The sequence below is a fragment of the Chelonia mydas genome, chromosome 2 (assembly GCF_015237465.2).
Source record: "Chelonia mydas isolate rCheMyd1 chromosome 2, rCheMyd1.pri.v2, whole genome shotgun sequence".
NCBI classification, from domain to species: domain Eukaryota; kingdom Metazoa; phylum Chordata; order Testudines; family Cheloniidae; genus Chelonia; species Chelonia mydas.
Window position 1 is genome coordinate 143016553 of NC_057850.1, and position 20810 is coordinate 143037362.

Consider the following 20810-nt stretch of genomic DNA (forward strand, 5'->3'; position numbering starts at 1 on the left):
TTCTTTATAATAAAGTTCTGTTTTTTTAAGAATTGGTTTACCTGTTTGGTTGCTAGATTATTCTCAAGCCTCCCCGGTGAAGGGGCTTGGAGGGATATTTTAGGGAAACAGGAACTCCAAGAGGTTCTTTTTCTGAATCTTTGTCTAACTCACTTGGTGGTTGCAGGAGTACCCATCCAAGGACAAGGAAGGAGTTGTGCCTTGGGGAAGTTTTTAGCCTAAGCTGGTAGAAATAAATTTAGGGGGACTTTTATGCGGGCCCCACATCAGTACCCTAGAGTTCAGAGTAGGGAGGGAACCCTGACAAGAGCCCATTAGGGAGTCTGGTTCCAAGTGTCAGTTCTACAAGTAGTCGATACCCATCAGTGTTTCCTGGTACCTGGCAGCATCTGTCAATAATCTCACTCAAGGGGGTTATAACCACCTTCTGTCTTTCTGCCACCTTAACATAGCTGATTTCTCCAGTGGGACCCAGGAAATGACCCTGTTTCTCTGCTTGGGCCAGTGCCTGCTTCAGTGCGGCATCCTTAGGTTGCACATGACAGTTCATCTCCTGCATTCCTTCTCCTACCAGTAGTAATTCTTTCAGCTGTTTTATAATACTCATTCTTAGAATTCTCAGTACCCTATTTGCCATTAGAGTCTTCTCTGGAGCTTTGTCTTTTAGGATAAAGATGCATTTCCCTAGGACAGTGGTCACCAGATCCTGGAGCTTCTGACAATTGATCGCGATCTCTGGCCACTAAAAGTCTGGCACTGCAGCAGGGCTAAGGCAGGTTCCCTGCCTGCCTCAGCCCCGCACCACTCCTGGAAGCAGCCAGCATGCCCCTGCGGATGCTGGGGGTGGGGGTGAGGGGCGGGGTCTCCACGTGCTGCTCCTGCTTGCAAGCACTGCCCCTGCAGCTCCCATTGGCTGGAAACAGGGAACTGCGGCCAATGGGAGCTGCAGGGATGGTGCTTTCAGGCAGGAGCAGTGTGCAAAGCCATGTGCCCCTCTCAGAGGCATGCTGGCTGCTTCTGGGAGTGGCATGGGGCCGGGGCAGGCAAGGAGCCTGCCTTAGCCCCACTGCGCCACCTCCCAGGAGTCACCTGAGGTAAGTGGTGTCTGGAGCCCACACCCATCCTGCACCCCAACCCCCAGCCCTGAGCCCCCTCCCAGAGCCAGCACCCCAATTCTGCCCCAGCCCAGAGCCCCCTCCTGCAGCCAAACTCCCTCCCAGAGCTTGCATCCCTTACCCCCTCCTGCACAACCCCCTCCCTAACTCCAAACCCCTCGGCCCCAGCCAAACCCCGCACCCCCTCCCAAACCCCAACCTCCTGTCCCAGGCTGGTGAAAGTGAGTGAGGGTGGGGGAGAGCAAGTGACGGAGGGAGGGGGGATGGAGTGAGTGGGGTTGGGCCTCAGGGAAGGGGCAGGGTAGATCCTGGGTTGCACTTAAATTCAAAAAGTGATCTTGTGTGTAAAAAGGTTGGAGACCATTGCCCGAGGATTATTTGGCCCATGTACCCTACACCTGCTTCAAGGCATCCCACTATCCATTAACTGCCATTAGCTGTACAAATTGGGTATTGTGCATGGTCATCTTCTCCTTTAATATTGGCAGTGTGATTGAAATGATGGTGACTTCTGAGACAGTGTCTATCAAACTTTGGGTCCTTACCATCCTAGCCACTATGGATGTAGAAGCCCTCTACACCAACATTCCACACAAAGATGGACTACAAGCCGTCAAGAACACTATCCCCGATAATGTCACGGCAAACCTGGTGGCTGAACTTTGTGACTTTGTCCTTACCCATAACTATTTCACATTTGGGGACAATGTATACCTTCAAATCAGCTGCACTGCTATGGGTACCCGCATGGCCCAACAGTATGCCAACATTTTTATGGCTGACTTAGAAAAACGCTTCCTCAGCTCTCGTCCTCTAATGCCCCTATTCTACTTACGCTACACTGATGACATCTTCATCATCTAGACCCATGGAAAAGAAGCCCTTGAGGAATTCCACCATGATTTCAACAATTTCCATCCCACCATCAACCTCAGCCTGGACCAGTCACACAAGAGATCCACTTCCTGGACGCTACGGTGCTAATAAGTGATGGTCACATAAACACCACCCTATACCGGAAACCTACTGACCGCTATACCTACCTACACGCCTCCAGCTTTCATCCACACCACACCACACGATCCATTGTCTACAGCCAATCTCCACGATACAACCGCATTTGCTCCAACCCCTCAGACAGAGACAAACACCTACAAGATCTCTATCAAGCATTCTTACAATTACAATACCCACCTGCTGAAGTGAAGAAACAGACTGACAGAGCCAGAAGAGTACCCAGAAGTTACCTACTACAGGACAGGCCCAACAAAGAAAATAACAGAACGCCACTAGCCATCACCTTCAGCCCCCAATTAAAACCTCTCCAACGCATCATCATGGATCTACAACCTATCCTGAAGGACGACCCATCACTCTCACAGATCTTGGGAGACAGGCTAGTCCTTGCTTACAGACAGCCCTACAACCTGAAGCAAATACTCACCAGCAACCACACACCACACAACAGAACCACTAACCCAGGAACCTATCCTTGCAACAAAGCCCGTTGCCAACTGTGTCCACATATCTATTCAGAGAACAGCATCATAGGGCCTAATCACATCAGCCACACTATCAGAGGCTCGTTCACCTGCACATCTACCAATGTGATATATGCCATCATGTGCCAGCAATGCCCCTCTGCCATGTACATTGGTCAAACTGGACAGTCTCTACGTAAAAGAATAAATGGACACAAATCAGACGTCAAGAATTATAACATTCAAATACCAGTCAGAGAACGCTTCAATCTCTCTGGTCACTCGATTACAGACCTAAAAGTGGCAATTCTTCAACAAAAAAACTTCAAAAACGGACTCCAGTGAGAGACTGCTGAATTGGAATTAATTTGCAAACTGGATACAATTAATTTAGGCTTGAATAAAGACTGGGAGTGGATGCGTCACACCAGCATCATCAGAGTTCTGCTCATTGTTGGCACGAGCTGCTCTTTTCCTGGGGACAGCCGTAGAAACCCCTCTGTCCCTACCTGGGTCGCTTGTTCCTGGTGCCCCTTTGGTTTTGGGTGCCTGGAACTCTGGTCTGCTTCTCAGTGGACATTTTTGGCTAGTATGCCCTGGCCTTTCACAAGTGTAACAAATATACCTTCCCTTGTTCTGCAGCAGGGATCTTCACGATCCCGGTGCCCTTGGATATTTTGGTGTACTAGTGGAGATTTTTTCTTTCATCATCTTGGTCATCAATTTCAGAATCTCCCCTGTTGGACTGTCAGTTTCTGTACAGCTTCATTTAAATTTTCCAGTGTTAACTGTGTTTGTGGCAAGGGCCTTTTCCCCAGTAACTACATTCACTAGGCCCACATTTTGTGTATGGGGGTTGGGCATAGCCATCTCTTCCACAGGAACTTCCTCTCCTTCAGACCACACAATGGCAGCTTGCATGAGTTCATGGAACTTCTTACTGGGCTCTTCTTTAAACTTTGTCTTCATTTCATGGCAGAGGGCGTCATCCCAGAGCCCTAGCATTAATTACTCTTTTAGGACCATATCTGCATTTGCCACTCATAGGGGGTTTCGCTGCTCCACTTTATTTATTCTCTCCTAGGGGGCAATATATGTATGCCCGGATAGTTTCACCAGACTACTGTTTTCTTTTAAAGAACTCCTTTAGTCGTGTTCCTTGTCTCCAAACACTTCTAGGAGTTCAGATATCTTTTCCAAACGTTTCTTGTCCGCCATTGCCATAAACTTTACTGTGTCATTGGCCTGGCTGTTGAGATGCTCCTCTAAGAAGTGCATGTGATCTTCTTTAGGTACTCTTTGCATGCACATAGCTGCATTCACAGACTTGATCCTCTCCCCTACTGTAAAGTCTCCTGGCCTAGTTGGGAAATAACTGAACTCTGTGACCTTCTGCTCCTGTGGGACATTAATAGTAGGGTTTTTCTTAGTTTCCACTGTCTGTTGGTCTATTACAGCCTTAGCCAGTGATAAGGCTTCTCTCTCTGCAGTTCCAGCTTGTCATAACTCCTCAGCCTGGTCTGATAATTTGTGCTGAAGCTCAGCAAACTGGGCCTGTTGTTCTTCAATTCCAGCCATCGTAGGGTTCTCGATCAGACCTGGACAGTGCTATCAGAATGGGGTGAATGCTATGGATAGGATCCTGTTTGTGATGCCAATTATGTAAGCAGGGGAATGGTCCCACAATCGTGTGGAATTTTCCTGGCTTCTCTAACATCCTAGTGGAATCAGATGGCAAAAGTATCTGAGTCCCTGCCCCAATTCCCTTTTCCTGGATGCCTGCCTCATCTCAAGGACTCCTCTTCCACTCTCCTATGTGACAGAGTCCTCATTGTCCCAATAAGGCTAGGCCCAGGATTCCTGGGCTGCTTAACCACCAGCCTCTTTGTGGGTCACTCAAGACAGAGTCTAGGATGTCCCCATTCTGGTGCACTCTCTCCTCACTGGCTACTTCCCTGATCTAGTGATCACTACAGTGAATTTAAACCACATGCAATTAGACATCAGTAGTAAAAAATAAGGGATGGTAAAAAATAAAGGATCAAGGCATGGTGAACACCATAAACAACAGTCTCTGGAACTCAAGAAAATTCACAGCCTATTCTTTACATGTCCCAGGCCTCCTTCTCAGGACTTGCATTTGCTGCCTTGATACCATGGGTAAGACACCTGCTCTGGTGGTAGCTACATGCCCTCAGGGTCCAGATGGTGAGACCCTTCTCAGTATTGGTTCTCCTGTCAGGTTTGCACTGCTGCCCCCAGAAGTCCAGCCTTCATGACCCTCTTGTCTGGCAATATCTTCCTGTGTTGGGCCCTCTCTGCCCAGGGTCCCCACCTTGCTCTCCCCAGCTGCTCACTGTGCTCAGCTCCAATATTACTTGTGGCATGGCTAGCCTTCCGCTATCCTGGTTCTGGCCCTGCAGCTCCCCACTGTAGTTCAGTCCTGGCTCACCATCAGTGTGGCCGGTCTCTGCTGCTCTGGCTCTGGGCTGCTGCTCTGCCTTCAGCTCAGATCTGCCTCTGGGCTGCAGCATTCTCCCTGGTTCTGCCTTACTCTGTCCTGGCAACTCCAGCTCTCACAGAGAATGGGCCCTGGGCTCTCAACTCCCCCATTGGTCTGCCCACCCTGTCAATCTGGCTGAGTTGGAGGACTCTTCCCATTGGCCCTGGGGACTGTCAGTCTCAGGATCTTGACTCTTCAGCCCTTCCCCTTTCTCCGTTTTTGGTTGGAGAGGGCCAACCAAAGTTTCGGTAAGGGGCCAACAGCTTACTTACCTTCACTGTTAAATGTGTGCCTTATTACCAATTTGAATGCTTCCAGCCTTTGGATCTTTTTATGCCTTTCTCTGTTAGATTAAAGAATTCTTGACTATCTGAAATCTCTTAGTCATGCAGATACTCATAGAGTGTGAACAAATCACCTCTTAACTTTATCTTGCATAAACTAAATAGATTGGGCTTTAGTCTATCATTGTAAGGCTTATTTTCCAATCTTTGAATCATTTCCAGGCCTTGAATCACTTTTTTCTGAACGCTTTCCAATTTGGAACATCCTTTTTGAAGTGTGGACACCAGAACTGGACACAGTATTCTAGTAATGCTCACACTAATGCTCTCTATATAGATAATACCATCTTCTTACTCCTACTTGATATTCCCCCTTTTATAGAGTACTTATAAGAATCATGTAAATTTCAAGCTCCCTTCCATGCTTCCTTTGAGGGTTTATACCAGTAAAGTATTTTGGTTGCTGTATAGGGATTTAATTTTACAAATTATTTAACATTTATATCGTTTCTTATTGTTGTGACCATTGCGGTTAATATCAAAAACTTAAAGCAAAAAAGCAAAAGAAAACCAAACACTTTGTTGTGGTTTTTTTTAATTTGGCTTCACACTGAAAATTCAATTTACAGCAAGAGAGTCACAAGGAAAATGTCCCATTGAGCAAAATGAGCAGTTATTCCCTAATGCACATTAACACTCATAAGAAGCTCCTGGAATCATTCATAAATACTGACATCAATTCTCTTTTAATAAATCAGCATACCACTCAAAGCATGGTTTAAACTTACGTAATTACATTACTGCTTGGCTCAGTTCAGTTTATAGCACTTCATAATCAATATCAAAGAAGACATATTTTCAATTCACTTGACAATTAACAAGAAAAAAATATTTGCTCAAGTTGAGGTATTTCCTTTATGAAATTACTTACTGAACATCACTGGTATTAGGAGGTACTGCTAGACCCAGACTGTTTAAAAATTGAGAAAATATACAAAACACAAAACCAGTTTTTTAAATATGTTGTTTTCCATGCATTTTAATAAAAACTATAGAATCATTTTTTTAGCACTGAAACTATACCTCATTTAGAAAAGGGTTAACATCTATCAAAGTACCTCCACTATCCGAACAATACATTTGATTACTTTCCTTTCCTTTTTCAAAAAATTACGAAATATAATTCAGTTCAAAGATAATGGTCTATGTACATATATACCATAGAAACTTGCTAGTAGGGACATCTACAGTAGAAAAAACCATCAATATTATGATGCTTCTATTCATTATAACTATATATTGTTTTATGTATTATATTCAAAGGATACAAGTTAAACTTGTTGCCAGAGTGTCTTTATTTAAATAGAAGGTTTGATCCAGCAGCACTGAAGTTTATGAGAGTTTTATGCCACTGACTTCAACTAGAGGTGGAATGGGCCACTAATACCTAATAAGTGGCTTCTTACAAAACTGGCTTTCTTCAATAAGAACAGAGGAACTGCCATACTGGCACAGGTCACTGGCCCAATTAGAATTATTCTATTTATGGCAGTAGTCTATACTGGAAGCAGGAGTAGCAAAAAATTAAAAATAAAAATAAATGAAAGACTAAGTTTTCTATCCCAATTTAAATCCTCTATTTAAAAAACTAATAATGTAATATGTCACAATACATCATAACTCTATGTTGATCCTAGTTTAATGGTAATTCAAGAGATTTTAAAACATTAAATATTTTTTTCTGAAATATTTGCAACTTGCTTGACCACTCAACTTTTATTCTTCCAAAAAAAGATAAACCAGTATCAATGATCAAACTAGGAGTCTTTCTTAGACACCTGGAGGGACATTAGGAATTACAAAAAGGTCAGAAAATGGTCCCACTGAGCAGAATGTTGCAACACTGAAATTAAATATATATATAATACAAAGTTAGTAGATAGCCTTGGTCCTCAGAACATAAACTCTTCTTCTTTAAAAAGATTACCACATTGTTTAGTTGTAATTCTCTAACATTTACTGATTTACATGGGGCTCTTAATACCCCTAAAAAGTTATTACAATAAGCAGTAAAATTATAATGTAAACAAATCACTAGGCAAATTACTACGCAGACAAGCAGCTACAGTAGCTTAGCTTTTTTGTCTACTTAAATATATACGGTTGCTAATAGACTCAAGTGTAACTTCTTTAAGGAATTTTATTCTACCTCTTTTTTTTAAACAGTTTCAGTTTTTGATTATTTAAAAACTGATTTTCTGATTAGAAAACTAGTCACAACACTGACTTGCTTAAACCTTCCCTCCAAAATATAAGAAATATCTAGTTTACAATAAAAGACAATATATGACAAAAATATATACTTACAGCATACAAGATCTTTACAGTTTATTTCTTCAGTATTTGAAATACAAAATTATTTTCATGCTAGTGACAAAAAAACATGTATTTGGGATTTCCCATATAAACTCAAAGACTTAGAAATTCCTTAGAAGTCAAATGAATTCCATTTTCAGTACCATGGTAACATGAAAAATCTTACAGCTTCACCTTTCTCCAGCATCTGCGAGAACAAACTGTTCACTACATTGTCAAATGATAGCGTAATGGGCACTCACCACCTAGGGTGATAATGTAAAAAAATACCCACCAGTAACTATTACAAAACATACGCAACTCAGATTTTGTAGGTCATGTGTTTTTCTAAAAAGTCCCAACTTTTCAAAACATACAAAAGCTCTTTATATGCAAGCTGTAGACTTGGAGTCATTTCAGGTGGGTGGTAAGTGGGCATTTTCCTTCAGAAAAACCAACTTGTCTTAACTGATCCCTTTGTTATTTTGTTTGTTTCTTATGCTACATTTTTCTTTGAAAATAATGTATCAGAATAACACTTCATATGTTTCTATCTATAGCGGATAAGAGTAACCTAAAGGTCTCCAATCAAATAAACTGAAAACTTACTAGAATGGAACTAACTGTATGTCTTTGATGTGGTTTGCAAAGGAGAGCCATTCTAATATCTGATATCTTGTCCTGCATAGAAACCAGGGATTTCTTACAGACTCTTGTGACTCACTCACTCCACTGAACACATATGCAAGGCTTGAATGCGTGTTTGTGTGTGTGGGGGGTACTCTATAGACACAATTAGCCATTTGCCTAGGGCCCTGCCTCCCAAAGTCCTGTGATGGCATCAGAGCCTCAGCTTTCATTTCAAAAGTTTCTGACCCTCATGGTTGTGAAGAAAAGTTTGTAAATATGACCTGAGTATAACAGTTGCAGCGATGCCTCAGCCTAAACAGTGCCAACAAGATCCAGGGTGGAAGTAGCCTGGGCCCCACATTAACGCCCTAGCAGGCCAGGTCACCACTATTCTGGGACCAGGCCAGGCTGCTCAGTGGCGAGGCATAGATGTTGTATTGAGCTCTGTGGGACTGGTTCTGTCTTCATGTCTTCAGAAGTCCAACCAAGCCATCCTCTGGCTTTTTGGCTCTGTAGGTCAAGATTGGAGTGAAGAAAAGTGCTGGTACTCTCAAATGCCACCCATTCCTGGCATCTCAATGGAATGTCGCTCACAGTACATTGTGCAAATCTTGAATAATATGGTTGTCCCTCCCCTTTCTTATATTCTTTCACCAGCAGTAAAACAGCTCACTTCTAAATCATCATCACTGGGCATGTGACTTAACAGCTCAGAGAATTGGTGAGGTGTTTAAGATTCTCAGCAGACATCACTGCACTCAGTTTGCATTTCAGAGTTTTACATGACACCATAATAGTTTCGGATTTATTTTTCCCAAAAATTTTAATTTTAAATTGAGATTTTGGAGAGCCAGATGGTAGTCTTAAGATGACTGGGTAGCCTGGCCCAATTCCATCCCTGCATATGTGAAACCTAATCTTCAGCCTTGGAGAGAACACTGGGGACATACTAAACATATCGGTCTCCTAGTCCAACCACCACCTCACCCAGACAAAGATAATGGCCACCTCTTCAGGGTAATGAAAGCTGGCTGATATTCCAAAACTTCTGAATCCTTTCAGTTTTCATAAGTTCCTAGAAGAGCACATTATCCATCCATGAGGCCAACATACTGATGACATTGTAACCACAGATGACCACTGACATCAATGGCTTGACCACAGTTATCAATGGCTTGGCCCCAAACAACATGCCTTTGCTTGCACTGATCTCAGAGATCCTCATGGCTCATCAGTGAGGATGTCAGATGAAGCATGGAGGCAGATTCAACTCCAGGAGTGTAAAAATCTGATCTGAACCCATCTGCTGACAGCACAATGGGCTTAGTACAGGATTATGCCACTTCACTAAAGGAAATGAGAGTCCCTGTCTCCTGCCATAACAGCTTCAAAAGTCAGTCAGCAAAATTATTTTGCATAATGAACTTGCAAGTCAACCTGGCTTACATAAATCAAACCTCAGACCAAAATATTGACTACTGCAAAGAGCTCTCATGCCATTCCACAGAAAATTCAATTTAAGATGAACTTTCTGAGACAGAAAACTTAGTCAGATTAGAAAGCAACCACCACTCTGCCACCCAAGCCTGGTCCCATTGCATATGATGAAAGAAGGCCTAAAAAATGTTGAGCTCCCATCTGCAAAACAAGGAACACTCCTGTCCCCCTGACTGGTGAAAGCCAAACAGAATTCAATTCAATGCCATTGAAATTATTCACATCACCTTTCCAGAAAGCAAGCCTTCCAGCCTTCCTGAAAAATGCAATAGTCTGCTTGACCCTCACCAATACTTGATACAGGAAATTTCTCCATGGACACAAGCCTTGATAGTGCTAATGGATTATCTTCTCATGGCTATAATAGAGATCCAGTCTCAGTGCTCATACTGTTAAATCTCTGAATCTTTTGACACAATTGATCACAAGGTGCTTTTGATCTATTTGCGTGATATGGCTAGAGTACATACACCAACACTACAAGGGCTCTAGTCATTCCTCCCACTAGGTTCCAGAGGGTCATACCTCTTTAAGAACATTTCCATGTGGCATCCCAGAGAGGTCTAATCTGTCTCCTTCTTTTCAATATACACATCAGGCTACTTGAAGAAATGATTAGACATCTCAGGTTATGGTCTCAATGACCTCCAGCTGTATAGTTCCTTTTAAACAGACACAGAAAGTTGCCCTCACAAGATGTCACAATGCCTGAAAGAGACTGGCACCTGAACAAAGAGCAGCTGCCTCAACTGGACAGAGGCAAGACTGGAGTAAGTCTGCCTCGAAACAGAAAACATTTAGAAGAATTAGTTCTGTCCTCATTGTGCTGTCCCCATTGTGATGTCTACCCTTCATTTGACAGTAAACCAAACCATGGGGCCTTGCTGGACTCATCAACCAAGTGTGGTACTGGTTGGAAATGCTTACCTTCACTTTCAACTTGCTAGGAGCTTTTCCTTCTTCCTTTCAGAGGAAGGAAAAGCCACATGGAAAAACCAGATGTGGCTATAAAGATACATGATCAAGATTTTTAGAAACAGCTCAAGTTAGTTTCCTAAATTCATAGTTAGGCACCTAAAATAGGTGGTCTGAGAGATAAAAGTGCTCAGCCCAGTGGGACCTGCAATTTTGAAAATCAGACCATTTATCTGTGTCTAAATATGGATTTAGAACCACAACTTTAGACTCTAGTTTTCAAAAATCTTGGTTCATGTGTTTATCACCTCCAAGCTGAATACTAAAAGAACGAGGAGTACTTGTGGCACCTTAGAGACAAATTTATTTGAGCATAAGCTTTCGTGGGCTAAAGCCCACTTCATCAGATGCATGCACTGGAAAATACAGTAGGAAGATATATATATATCTTAGAGACTAATCGATAGAGTTGGTATGGCAATCCACATTTTTTCATGTTCTCTGTAAATATATATATCTTCCTACTGTATTTTCCACTGCGTGCACCTGATGAAGTGGGCTTTAGCCCACGAAAGCTTACGCTCAGATAAATTTGTTAATCTCTAAGGTGCCACAAGTACTCCTTGTTCTTTTTGCTGGTACAGACTAACATGGCTACCACTCTGAAAGCTGAATACTGAAACACATTATACCTGACTGTGATTCTCAAAACAGTCAAATGGGACTCAGGCACCTAAATACCTTTAAAAATCTGGGCCCTAGAGCAAATCATCCCTGAACTCTGCATCCTACATTAGCTCAACCATAATTTCTGATTAAATTAAAAGCCCGGGTCCTCATCTTCAAAGCCATGAATGGAGCAGGACCCTAGTACATCAGTAGCTGCCTTTCCATCCGCAACCTGCCAAGACAGCTGTGGTTCTCTAGGCTGATGCAACTAACAAACAACTGGCAAAGTACATGGAAGCTGGAAGTAGCATGATGTCAGCTGAAAGGGTTTTTTTTAATGGAATGAGCAACCTGAGAAGATTAAAGATAGTCAAAGTCTTGACCTATTATAGAGCATGCTGAAGACCCAACTATATGTTAAAGCTTCCACACCATAACTGAAATGTTTACAAAAAATAAGCCTTTGTTAAAGAAACCTAGCTTCACAGCACTTTAGATATTACTCTAATGTGATCTATAGAAAATGATAATACAGATAGGTAGATAAGGAGAGCTGCACAGTAATTGCTATGTTCAATATTGCTTTTGAGGTCTTAAGAGTTCTTTTCAGTACATTAGTCACATTTGAGCTGAATCTAATATGCATTGTATGTTCTTATAGTCACTACAGATTAGAAGAAAAAGAAAATCAAGTGATCAGTAAGTCTCTTGGGACAGAAAATTAAAAATTCTTTTTTATTTCCATGGCGTGGGGCAAAAATAGTGTTTTAATTATAGAAATATTTAGTATTTTGGTGTAATAAAATTACAGTACTTAACATAAACAACAAGGAGTCCTTGTGCCACCTTAGAGAGTAACAAATTTATTTGGGCATAAGCTTTCGTAGGCTGAAACCCACTTCATCAGATGCATGGAGTGAAAAATACAGTAAGCAGTATAAATATTACAGCACATGAAAAGATGGGAAATTAGTGCTGTACTTAATATATGATAGCATAATTTGTGAAAATCCTTTTAATGATAAGATTACCAAAGGTGATCCAGTACAGATTCTGCCTTAACCGAATATAGAGATCACTTGACTTTCTTGATCAAGGCAACCTCTACATTTATTGTTTGGAATATTTACTAGAACTACTTCAAGAAAACATTAAAATGCAACCATTTTTTCTTCAGAAGCATATCTACTACATGCTTCTATGAAGTGAACAATGTGAAAACTTATTTATGTGTAATTTCGACCAACTCTGGGGATGAATCAGTTTACAAATGTGATAAGCACTAAATATGAACTGAGGTCTTGCTCTACTCCTACAAGCAAAACCATTAGTTTTATTTACTTCTCTTGGTAGTTATTTTGCCTCCTGAGAGGAAGCAAATCAGTTCCCTATCACCCAGTTGTTTCCCCATAGGAATAATTTTGTGGCTCATGAATAGAGAATTTTATAATGGAATTAGTAAACATGGCAGTGACAGAAGACTGTACTCCCTTTGAGCATAGAGAAACAAAATTCTGACTAATGATTATAACATACATTGGAAATTCTATGGTATGAGACAATTTCTGATTTAGTTTACAAACTGATCTTTCAAAAAGGCATGCTCAGTAATTTCTTGCAACTTTATAAAATTTGGAAGAATAAACATTTGCTGTGGCCAATATAGTCTATTACAAGTACATAATGTAACAAGATCCACATGTGGGGTAGAACTGCTTGCAGTGAAAGATATGGTTGGTTTCCTCCATACCTTACATGGCATATCTTACATGGCATACGCGCTCTCTCTGAATGTGGTGGAAGGGACAGAAGGTGGATGCACACTGTGCCCCAACCAATGCCATGGGGAATTTACCAGAAAGTTAATGCAGCCCCTAGTTGTGGCTTCCAAAGGTATTATGTGAGAATACCACATGTAACTTTGGTTACTTTAGGTGCGTAATTATTCAGTTAGTAAAGTGATGAGCACAAAAGAGTGAGAGGAGAAAGATAAAGAGGAAGGCCAAAAAGGGGAATGATTGGGATCCATTCCTATGTAGAATGATAGGTCTGCTGAAGTCCTCGCTCCCCATAGCATTTTAACTTAAAAAAAAAAAAATCTAAGGAAATTGTCAGACAAAAACTTAACCTGAAGTTCCGATTGAACAGACCAATAAAGTTACCATTTTAAAAAATCCCTAAACTTTGGAATCCTTGGAAAGATCCCAAGTTAAGATTCCATTAAAAAAAAAAAAATCAGTGGAAGGTATAGAAATACCTCTTTAAAGTCATCCGTCCAATAACCTTAACCAAACCATCCTCATCAAAACAAAGGGAAATTTAGATACAAAATTATTTCCAGTGAGCAGATAGGTAATCAGTGACTCCAACAGTAAAGAACATTTCTTACTAGATTACTCCACTTTTAATCTTGCAGGACCACATTATATCAACCTTACAATGAGTAGTAGTTTGCTCTGTATGTAATCCCATTGATATTAGTGGGATTGCATGTGGAGTGAAGAATTAGTCAACATAATTAAGGGTGATAGAATCTGGTCCCCACTGATTACATAAAGTACTATTCAAAGATAAACGGGATCTGTTTACATCACTGACTTCAGGACGACATAAACTATAAATATAGTCCACTGTTCCCTGAAGTTAATATGTAAGCCATTATGTGTGATTAGCCACACAGCTCATTTTCCTACAGATACAAAGGATTAGATTCACAAAGGTACTTTGGTGCCTAAACCTGATTTAGGCGCCTATGCCTGGGTTTAGGCACCTAAATCCAAGTTTTAGGCTCTACTACAATTCACAAAACTCCCACTAAATCCTCTAGACACCTAAATTCACTCAGGGCCTATATTTTCAGAGTAAAAGTTTCCTAGCAGCCTAAGTTTCTGCCTCTGGCCATAAGCACTGCTGCCTCCCTCTAGGCATCTAGATGCCTATCTCCTGCCTAAGCTGCAGAGCAATTCAGAAAATGGGGAAGATAGGGGTTTATCTGCCTAAATTTGTGTGCAGGGCCTGATCCCATAGGTGTACTCAGAAGCTGCCTACTGGATCAGATCCCATTCAAAATCTGGCTAGTGGAGGTAAACTTATAACTTTTATCTCAGTAGTTAGAGCACTCATCTGGGAGGCCCAGGATTCCCTTTCTTTCTTCCCTTTGCTAGACGGGGAGAAAGGATCTGAACAGAAGAGTGATCTAACATCCGAGCTATGGGAGAGTCTGATGCAGGGATCCCTCAATCTTTACTGGTAAAGTTGTTCCACTGTATAAATAATTAGAGTCATTGGGAGCAGGCGGACTGGACCCTGGCTATCCCACCTCCTAAATGGTTACCCTAACCAGCAGACTATAGAGTCATTCTCTCACTCTCTGGCCCACTAAATATTTATCCAATATGGAATAACTTCACCAGGAGAGACTGATGGAACCCCACATAAGAATATTCTGTAACTCAGTAGTTAGAGCACTCCCTTGGGAGGTAGGCAACTTCGTTCTCCCCTTCTCCCCGCATGGCGAATGAGGGAATTGAACATGTGTCTCCCACATTCCAAGTTATAGAATGAGTGGTGGTGGCGGCAACACACATGTGGTATGTTTTGGGTGGAGTGAAGCAGGTGCTTAGCTAATTCTCACAAGCAATACCATATGTGCCTAAACTGCCTGACTCCAAGATAGGAGTTCCCAGTTGTGAATCACTAGCAGACATAGGTGCCTCCCAGTAGCCTGGGTTCAGTTGCCTATCTCCATGAGAGGAGTGGGTTTTAGGACACACCTCTGTCATTGGCATCTCCCGCTGACTAGCTTGGGTCACTCCCTAGCTAGTATGCTGGCTTTTGTAGATCTCCCTGTGCACTGTATAGAGAGCGTAACCACCTAAATCAGACTTTGCAAAGTGCAGTGATGTTCCTGTGATTTTCAAGGGGCCTAAAATTTATGCGTTCCTTTATGTATCTAGCCCTACTCCCTCGGCCTCTAACCCTTGCTTAGGGAAATAAAAGGGAAAGATCAATGACTTTAGTGGTGAAGAATCATTCTTGGCATTAGAGCTATAAAACCAAGACTATACAATCCATGTTATATTGGCATTTCCAAATGTAAGAATCACAGACACAGACTATAGACTTTTAAAAGTCTTTACAAAAATGAAAATTTTAATTAAACTTTCAGGAAAAAGCACTAATTAAGAGATCACATCTTACATGGCAGGTATGTAAGGAAAGAAGGAAGGCTGGAATATGGAAGTTGGTAACAGTAGAGGGCTAGAGTTAAGATTCTTTGGGAGATCTCCACTAAGCATTTCTATACCTTCTAATGTTTTTCAGGGGTGGAGAGGTTAGAAGTGGAATCTTTGGATGGCTTGGGTTTCTAAAGTTTTACATTTTTTTTTACAAGTGTTTTTTTTGTTTGTTTGTTTGTTTTCAGGGATTTTCCAAAAAGGTTTGTTATAGAACTTCAGATTAATGAATCTTTGGCTGAGTCTATAGCTACCTTCAGTACATAATATATGATCATTTAGTCTGCTATAAGGGCTTTATTGGTATAAGAATAGGATGGCAGTATTACTAACAGGAAAAGCAATAAGCAATTTATGTAGGTCATCACAAGTGACTCCTGATAAAAATGTTAAACCTCATTGCACCATGTATTCTGTATATCTCATATGTGTCACAGAGAAACAATTTTAGATTAAAATTATTGGAACTTTTTTATAGTCCTCCACCTGTAAATCTAGGTGCTGCAGAGAGCATGAGCCCAAATGTAAGAGTGCCAGCAGGTGCCAAAACATCTAAAATTAACCCAGAATATTTTTTCTTGTATTATACCTAAAAATGTCAAAATTTCAATATTTTCCAAGCATCTAAAAACTCCCATTTTTAGCCCTGTTTTGCTGCAAGTTGCTGGATGTTAAATCTAACAGTATTCCAGGACCGAGTACTGTTCACTGTGTTTCTCAGTCCACTGTGGTTTCAGGGTGTTGGTAAATTCCCTATTTGGGGAAAACAAGGAAAAAAATTTCTGTCAGGTTAATTTCCTTTTAAAAATGGTGACTGTTTGAAGCTGCTCAGAAATTTATAATGTTAGAGCAAGTCCTGGGGTTGCGGGTGGGAGGGGGAGGAGGAGAAGAAGTAAACAACATGTAGGTTAGGCATTAATTAATATTATGTTAATTTTACATATTATTACACAATATACCACATAGAGAGAGTATCTCCACATACAGGAGAACTTCAGAGTTACAAACACCTTGGGAATGGAGGCTGTTTGTAGCTCTGAAATGTTCGTAACTCTGAACAAAACATTATGGTTGTTCTTTCAAAAGTTTACAGCTGAACATTGACCTAATACAGCTTTGAAACTTTACTATGCAGAAGAAAAATGCTGCTTTTTACCATCTTAATTTAAGTGAAATAAGCACAGTTTCCTTACCTTGTCAAATCTTTTTTTTAAAACTTTCCCTTTCTTTTTAGTAGTTTACGTTTAACACAGTACTGTACTGTTTTGTTTTGTCTCTGTTGCTGCCTGACTGCGTACTTCTGATTCCAGATGAGGTGTGTGGTTGACGGGTCAGTTTGTAATTCTGGTGTTTAGAACTCTGAAGTTCTACTGTATGGTGTGTGTAGTATGTAGCATACTATACACAACAATGTGCTACATGTATGATAATTTGCATATATATGTGCAATAATTTATTGATTACTTACTTTTAATGAAATCATCTGCCCTCTACATGTTAATATGTCTCTCCAGGACACATTCTAAACCTTAACCAGTTTCAAGCAATTGCCATTTTTAAAAACCAACCAGCCAGAGAAAGACTTCCTCCTCCTTCTCTCTCCCCTCTCCACCTATGGCCTGAAATTAGCACTGTTTGTTGGCCAAGGATGGACAAGATTCAAATCCTAAGTCAGTGTCTGCTTTTCTAATTATAAAAATGCCTGAGTTTTGAAGTCTGATATAGTGCAGCTCTACAGGGTTAGTAATGGGGTTACTAACCATGCAGGATTAAGAATTTTTACCATTAAGAAGGAAAGAAATTCCTTTGGTCCCATTGGGAGCCAGCATTGCTTCTAGCCCTTAAAGGCACATTGTGGGCTTTCAAGTTCTGAGACTTTTATATTCAGAAAAACTACATAATTTTGGGAAGTTTTTTATATTAGTTTTGATGTCTCTCTCCTTCTGAGCCCTGCTCAGTTTTATTCCTTGTAACTAAAGTACCTAGATTTACAAAAGGAAAGAAATAAGAAATAGTGCCAATAACATTTTTTAAAACTTCTGTGAAACATTCCTAATTTTTTTGGGGTAACATCTGCATCATACAGAATATATACCATAGTAATATAAAGTTTTAAGGCATTCCTTTGGGATGTCTTATATAACTCACTTATGGCTTTGCCACTCCTAACTAATGCAATCTTTCCAGATTAATGCTGATAAAAATCTTTATTCCACATTACAATATGTATTTGACTGTATATGCACACATGTGCACGTGTATCTGTCATCAGATTTTTACCAAAGAAGCTGCACCTGTGTGATTCCTGGTTAATATCTAAATTAAATACATAAGGGATTAGTTTATAATAAATTCCTCATATAATTAATAAGTGGAAATGTTTGAATAATTTTACAGAAAAGCATGGTTTGTTTGCCACACATTTGTACACATAGACATATCATGTCTGTTTTGAAAGCATTCCATATTTCACTGTGGTCTGCAGATAAGTATATGAGAATAAATGTACGGGAGCTAACGCCCCTTCCCTTTTGATTCTACCATGTAATGGACTGAAAGATAGAGACAACTTTATGATTTAACAACAAAAATAAAAAGCAAGTAATCCTTGGTCAAAAATTTTTTTTTTTCATAATTGACTATTTACTGAAACCAACACAAGGGGCCAAAATGTGCTTGCTTTTCTCATGAGAATAATCCTACTGAAGTCAGTGACACTGCTATGTGAATAAGGACAGCAGATCTGGCCCTAAACAAACACCTTCCTAAATAGGGAAAAAACATCACCAAAGTGCACTCACCACCATATTAGCTACAATTCTTTATACATGCACACTTTGTGCAACATTCTGTACATGAAACTAACCAATCAAATATAAATAAATATGTAGCTTCCCTTTAAGTATGCACATTAATAATGAAGCACATCATATTCTTGGCTTGCAAAGACCTTTCTAAAAAAAATGAAAATAAAACCCATCTCCTGACAATTAAGCTTGAAGATATTGATAAATACAGCATGTGGGAATTAAAGAACAGTATTAAGGTAGTAAATCTTTCACACACAAAAGTTATAGTTGCTGTATAGTTGGAGTGACTATGAAGATTCCAGGAAAGGAAATATTCCTCTCACCAGGAGAGGAGTAGGATGTCTGCAGTTTTAATTCAGTTTCTTCTGCAGGGGATTCTTTTTATCATCAGCATTTTCGGGGCTGAAGTCAGTACAGAATCCATTAGGGGCTGGAAGAGAAGTCTTCAAACAATTCTCAACTTCCATCTGATCATGGTACAGATACTCTTCTGCAAAGTCTGGATACATTTCTGTATATCTGTAGAAGTCATCTAAAAAACAGACATTTGTGTTACATGGAAGCTACTACCACTAAAACAAAGACCATCTAACTTTTGCATACTTATAGCAATTCATGTTTCACTGATAATTCTCTTCTACGAGAGGAAAACTGTCACTATTGTCCTCCTCCCCTTTCAATATCCAGCCTCCCACAACTGCACCTCTAGTAAAAAGGTGTATTAAAAAATAATGTATTCATTTACTAATTCAACTAAAACATTTCACTTTGTAAGTACAGTTTTCCTCATTGTGAAAAGCCGATTTTTAATTTTGTCTCTTGATGTGATGATGGAAAGGAAACAAACAAGACCTCTTTGTGAAAAAGGATTTCCTTTTTATGCCAAAAAAGCTTCTGTTTTGTATTAATGAATCTGGCACTGGCACCTTGCCACTAAGTGTTGTGCTGATATTTACTCAGACATGACTGGAACTGTAAAATACCTTGGAGAGCTCAAGTCATAAGAAGAAATTTTCACATCATAAAGGATGCTGACTTTGGAGGCAGTAAAGTGCAAATTGTAGCAATTGCTATATTCACACTATACCTCATAGTATTTTACATACAAACATGATATATTAATAGTGCTTGAATATGTCTGATCACTGCACCATTCCAGAAAAGCTTGGGGAAGGATTGTGCTTCATTTCCCTGGAGTGCTAGGCGTGCGAGGGTTGCACTATTCTTTAGGGCAGGTCTACCCTACAGCCTAACTCGATATAATTATGTCTCTCAGGGATGTGAAAAAGCCCATCCCCTGAGCAACACAAGTTTTGTGCTGTCCACACCAGCATTATGTTGGTGGTAGATGCTCTCCTGCCGACATAGCTTCTGCTTCTTGCTGAGGTGGAGTAATTATGCTGATGGGAAAGCGCTCTCACATTGGAATAGCGCGTCTTCACTACACATGCTACAGCTGCAGAGAGGTGCAAACTGCTCCCCCATGTGCATCTGGATTGGCATGGAACCGGAAGGTGGCAATAGCCTCTTTTCCTTACCCCATTTGGGGTGATATGTGTCCTTAGTGGAGGGGGAAGTCATTTTGCTTAGGTGAGCACTGGATAGTCTTTGAATGGGTGTTTAAAAGGGTGAGTGATTTTACCAAGTCTATCCCTCCACCTTCCTTTGCAATCCAGTTACAATATGGCCAGTTATATTTTGTTCCATGTTTTATCATACATTTTACAAGCACATGTCCTCTCTCAGACCTTAATCCTGTGACTGAAATAGAAGATGTTGTTCAGCACCTCACAATCTGGCCCTATGTCATGCATTGAAAAATGTATTCTATCCTTTAAAATGTGTATTTGATTCTGAATTTTTCCCTCCTGCCTCCAAAGTCCCCACGCAATGACTATATTCAACTGAGGCCAAGAAGTGAATTTAAACATATTCTGAAGTCTCTAGTGGAAACAAAATCTCTTCACAAAAAAAATTCTGGAAAAATTATTTGGAGTAGCTGTACATTTTGGCATGACTGGGCAAAAAACAAACAAAAAATCCCAACCAAAGAGCAGTCTTTCATTGCATTGATATCATCTGGTAGCAAAGACTGGACACCCAAACTCATCCTCACAGTTTCCCTAATCAATTGAAAAACCTCATTCTGCCTAGAACATCTTCTGCAGTTTCCACGATATGCTATGCATCCGATGAAGTGAGCTGTAGCTCACGAAAGCTCATGCTCAAATAAACTGGTTAGTCTCTAAGGTGCCACAAGTACTCCTTTTCTTTTTACGAATACAGACTAACATGGCTGTTACTCTGAAACCTATT

At 40.5% G+C, this 20810-nt stretch overlaps 1 protein-coding gene across 4 annotated transcripts in view; it reads right to left on the reverse strand.

The window, feature by feature from the left end:
* Positions 1 to 5961: 5961 nt before the first annotated feature.
* Positions 5962 to 20810, reverse strand: part of LPCAT1 (lysophosphatidylcholine acyltransferase 1) — a 184050-nt gene continuing 169201 nt past the window's right edge. For all 4 annotated transcript variants that reach the window (XM_043540303.1, XM_037893384.2, XM_043540302.1 and 1 more), the window contains exon 14: positions 5962 to 19026. In XM_043540303.1, coding sequence (XP_043396238.1) covers positions 18845 to 19026 — 182 coding nt within the window. In that variant the 3' untranslated portion in view covers positions 5962 to 18844. The remainder of the gene's footprint in view (positions 19027 to 20810) is intronic.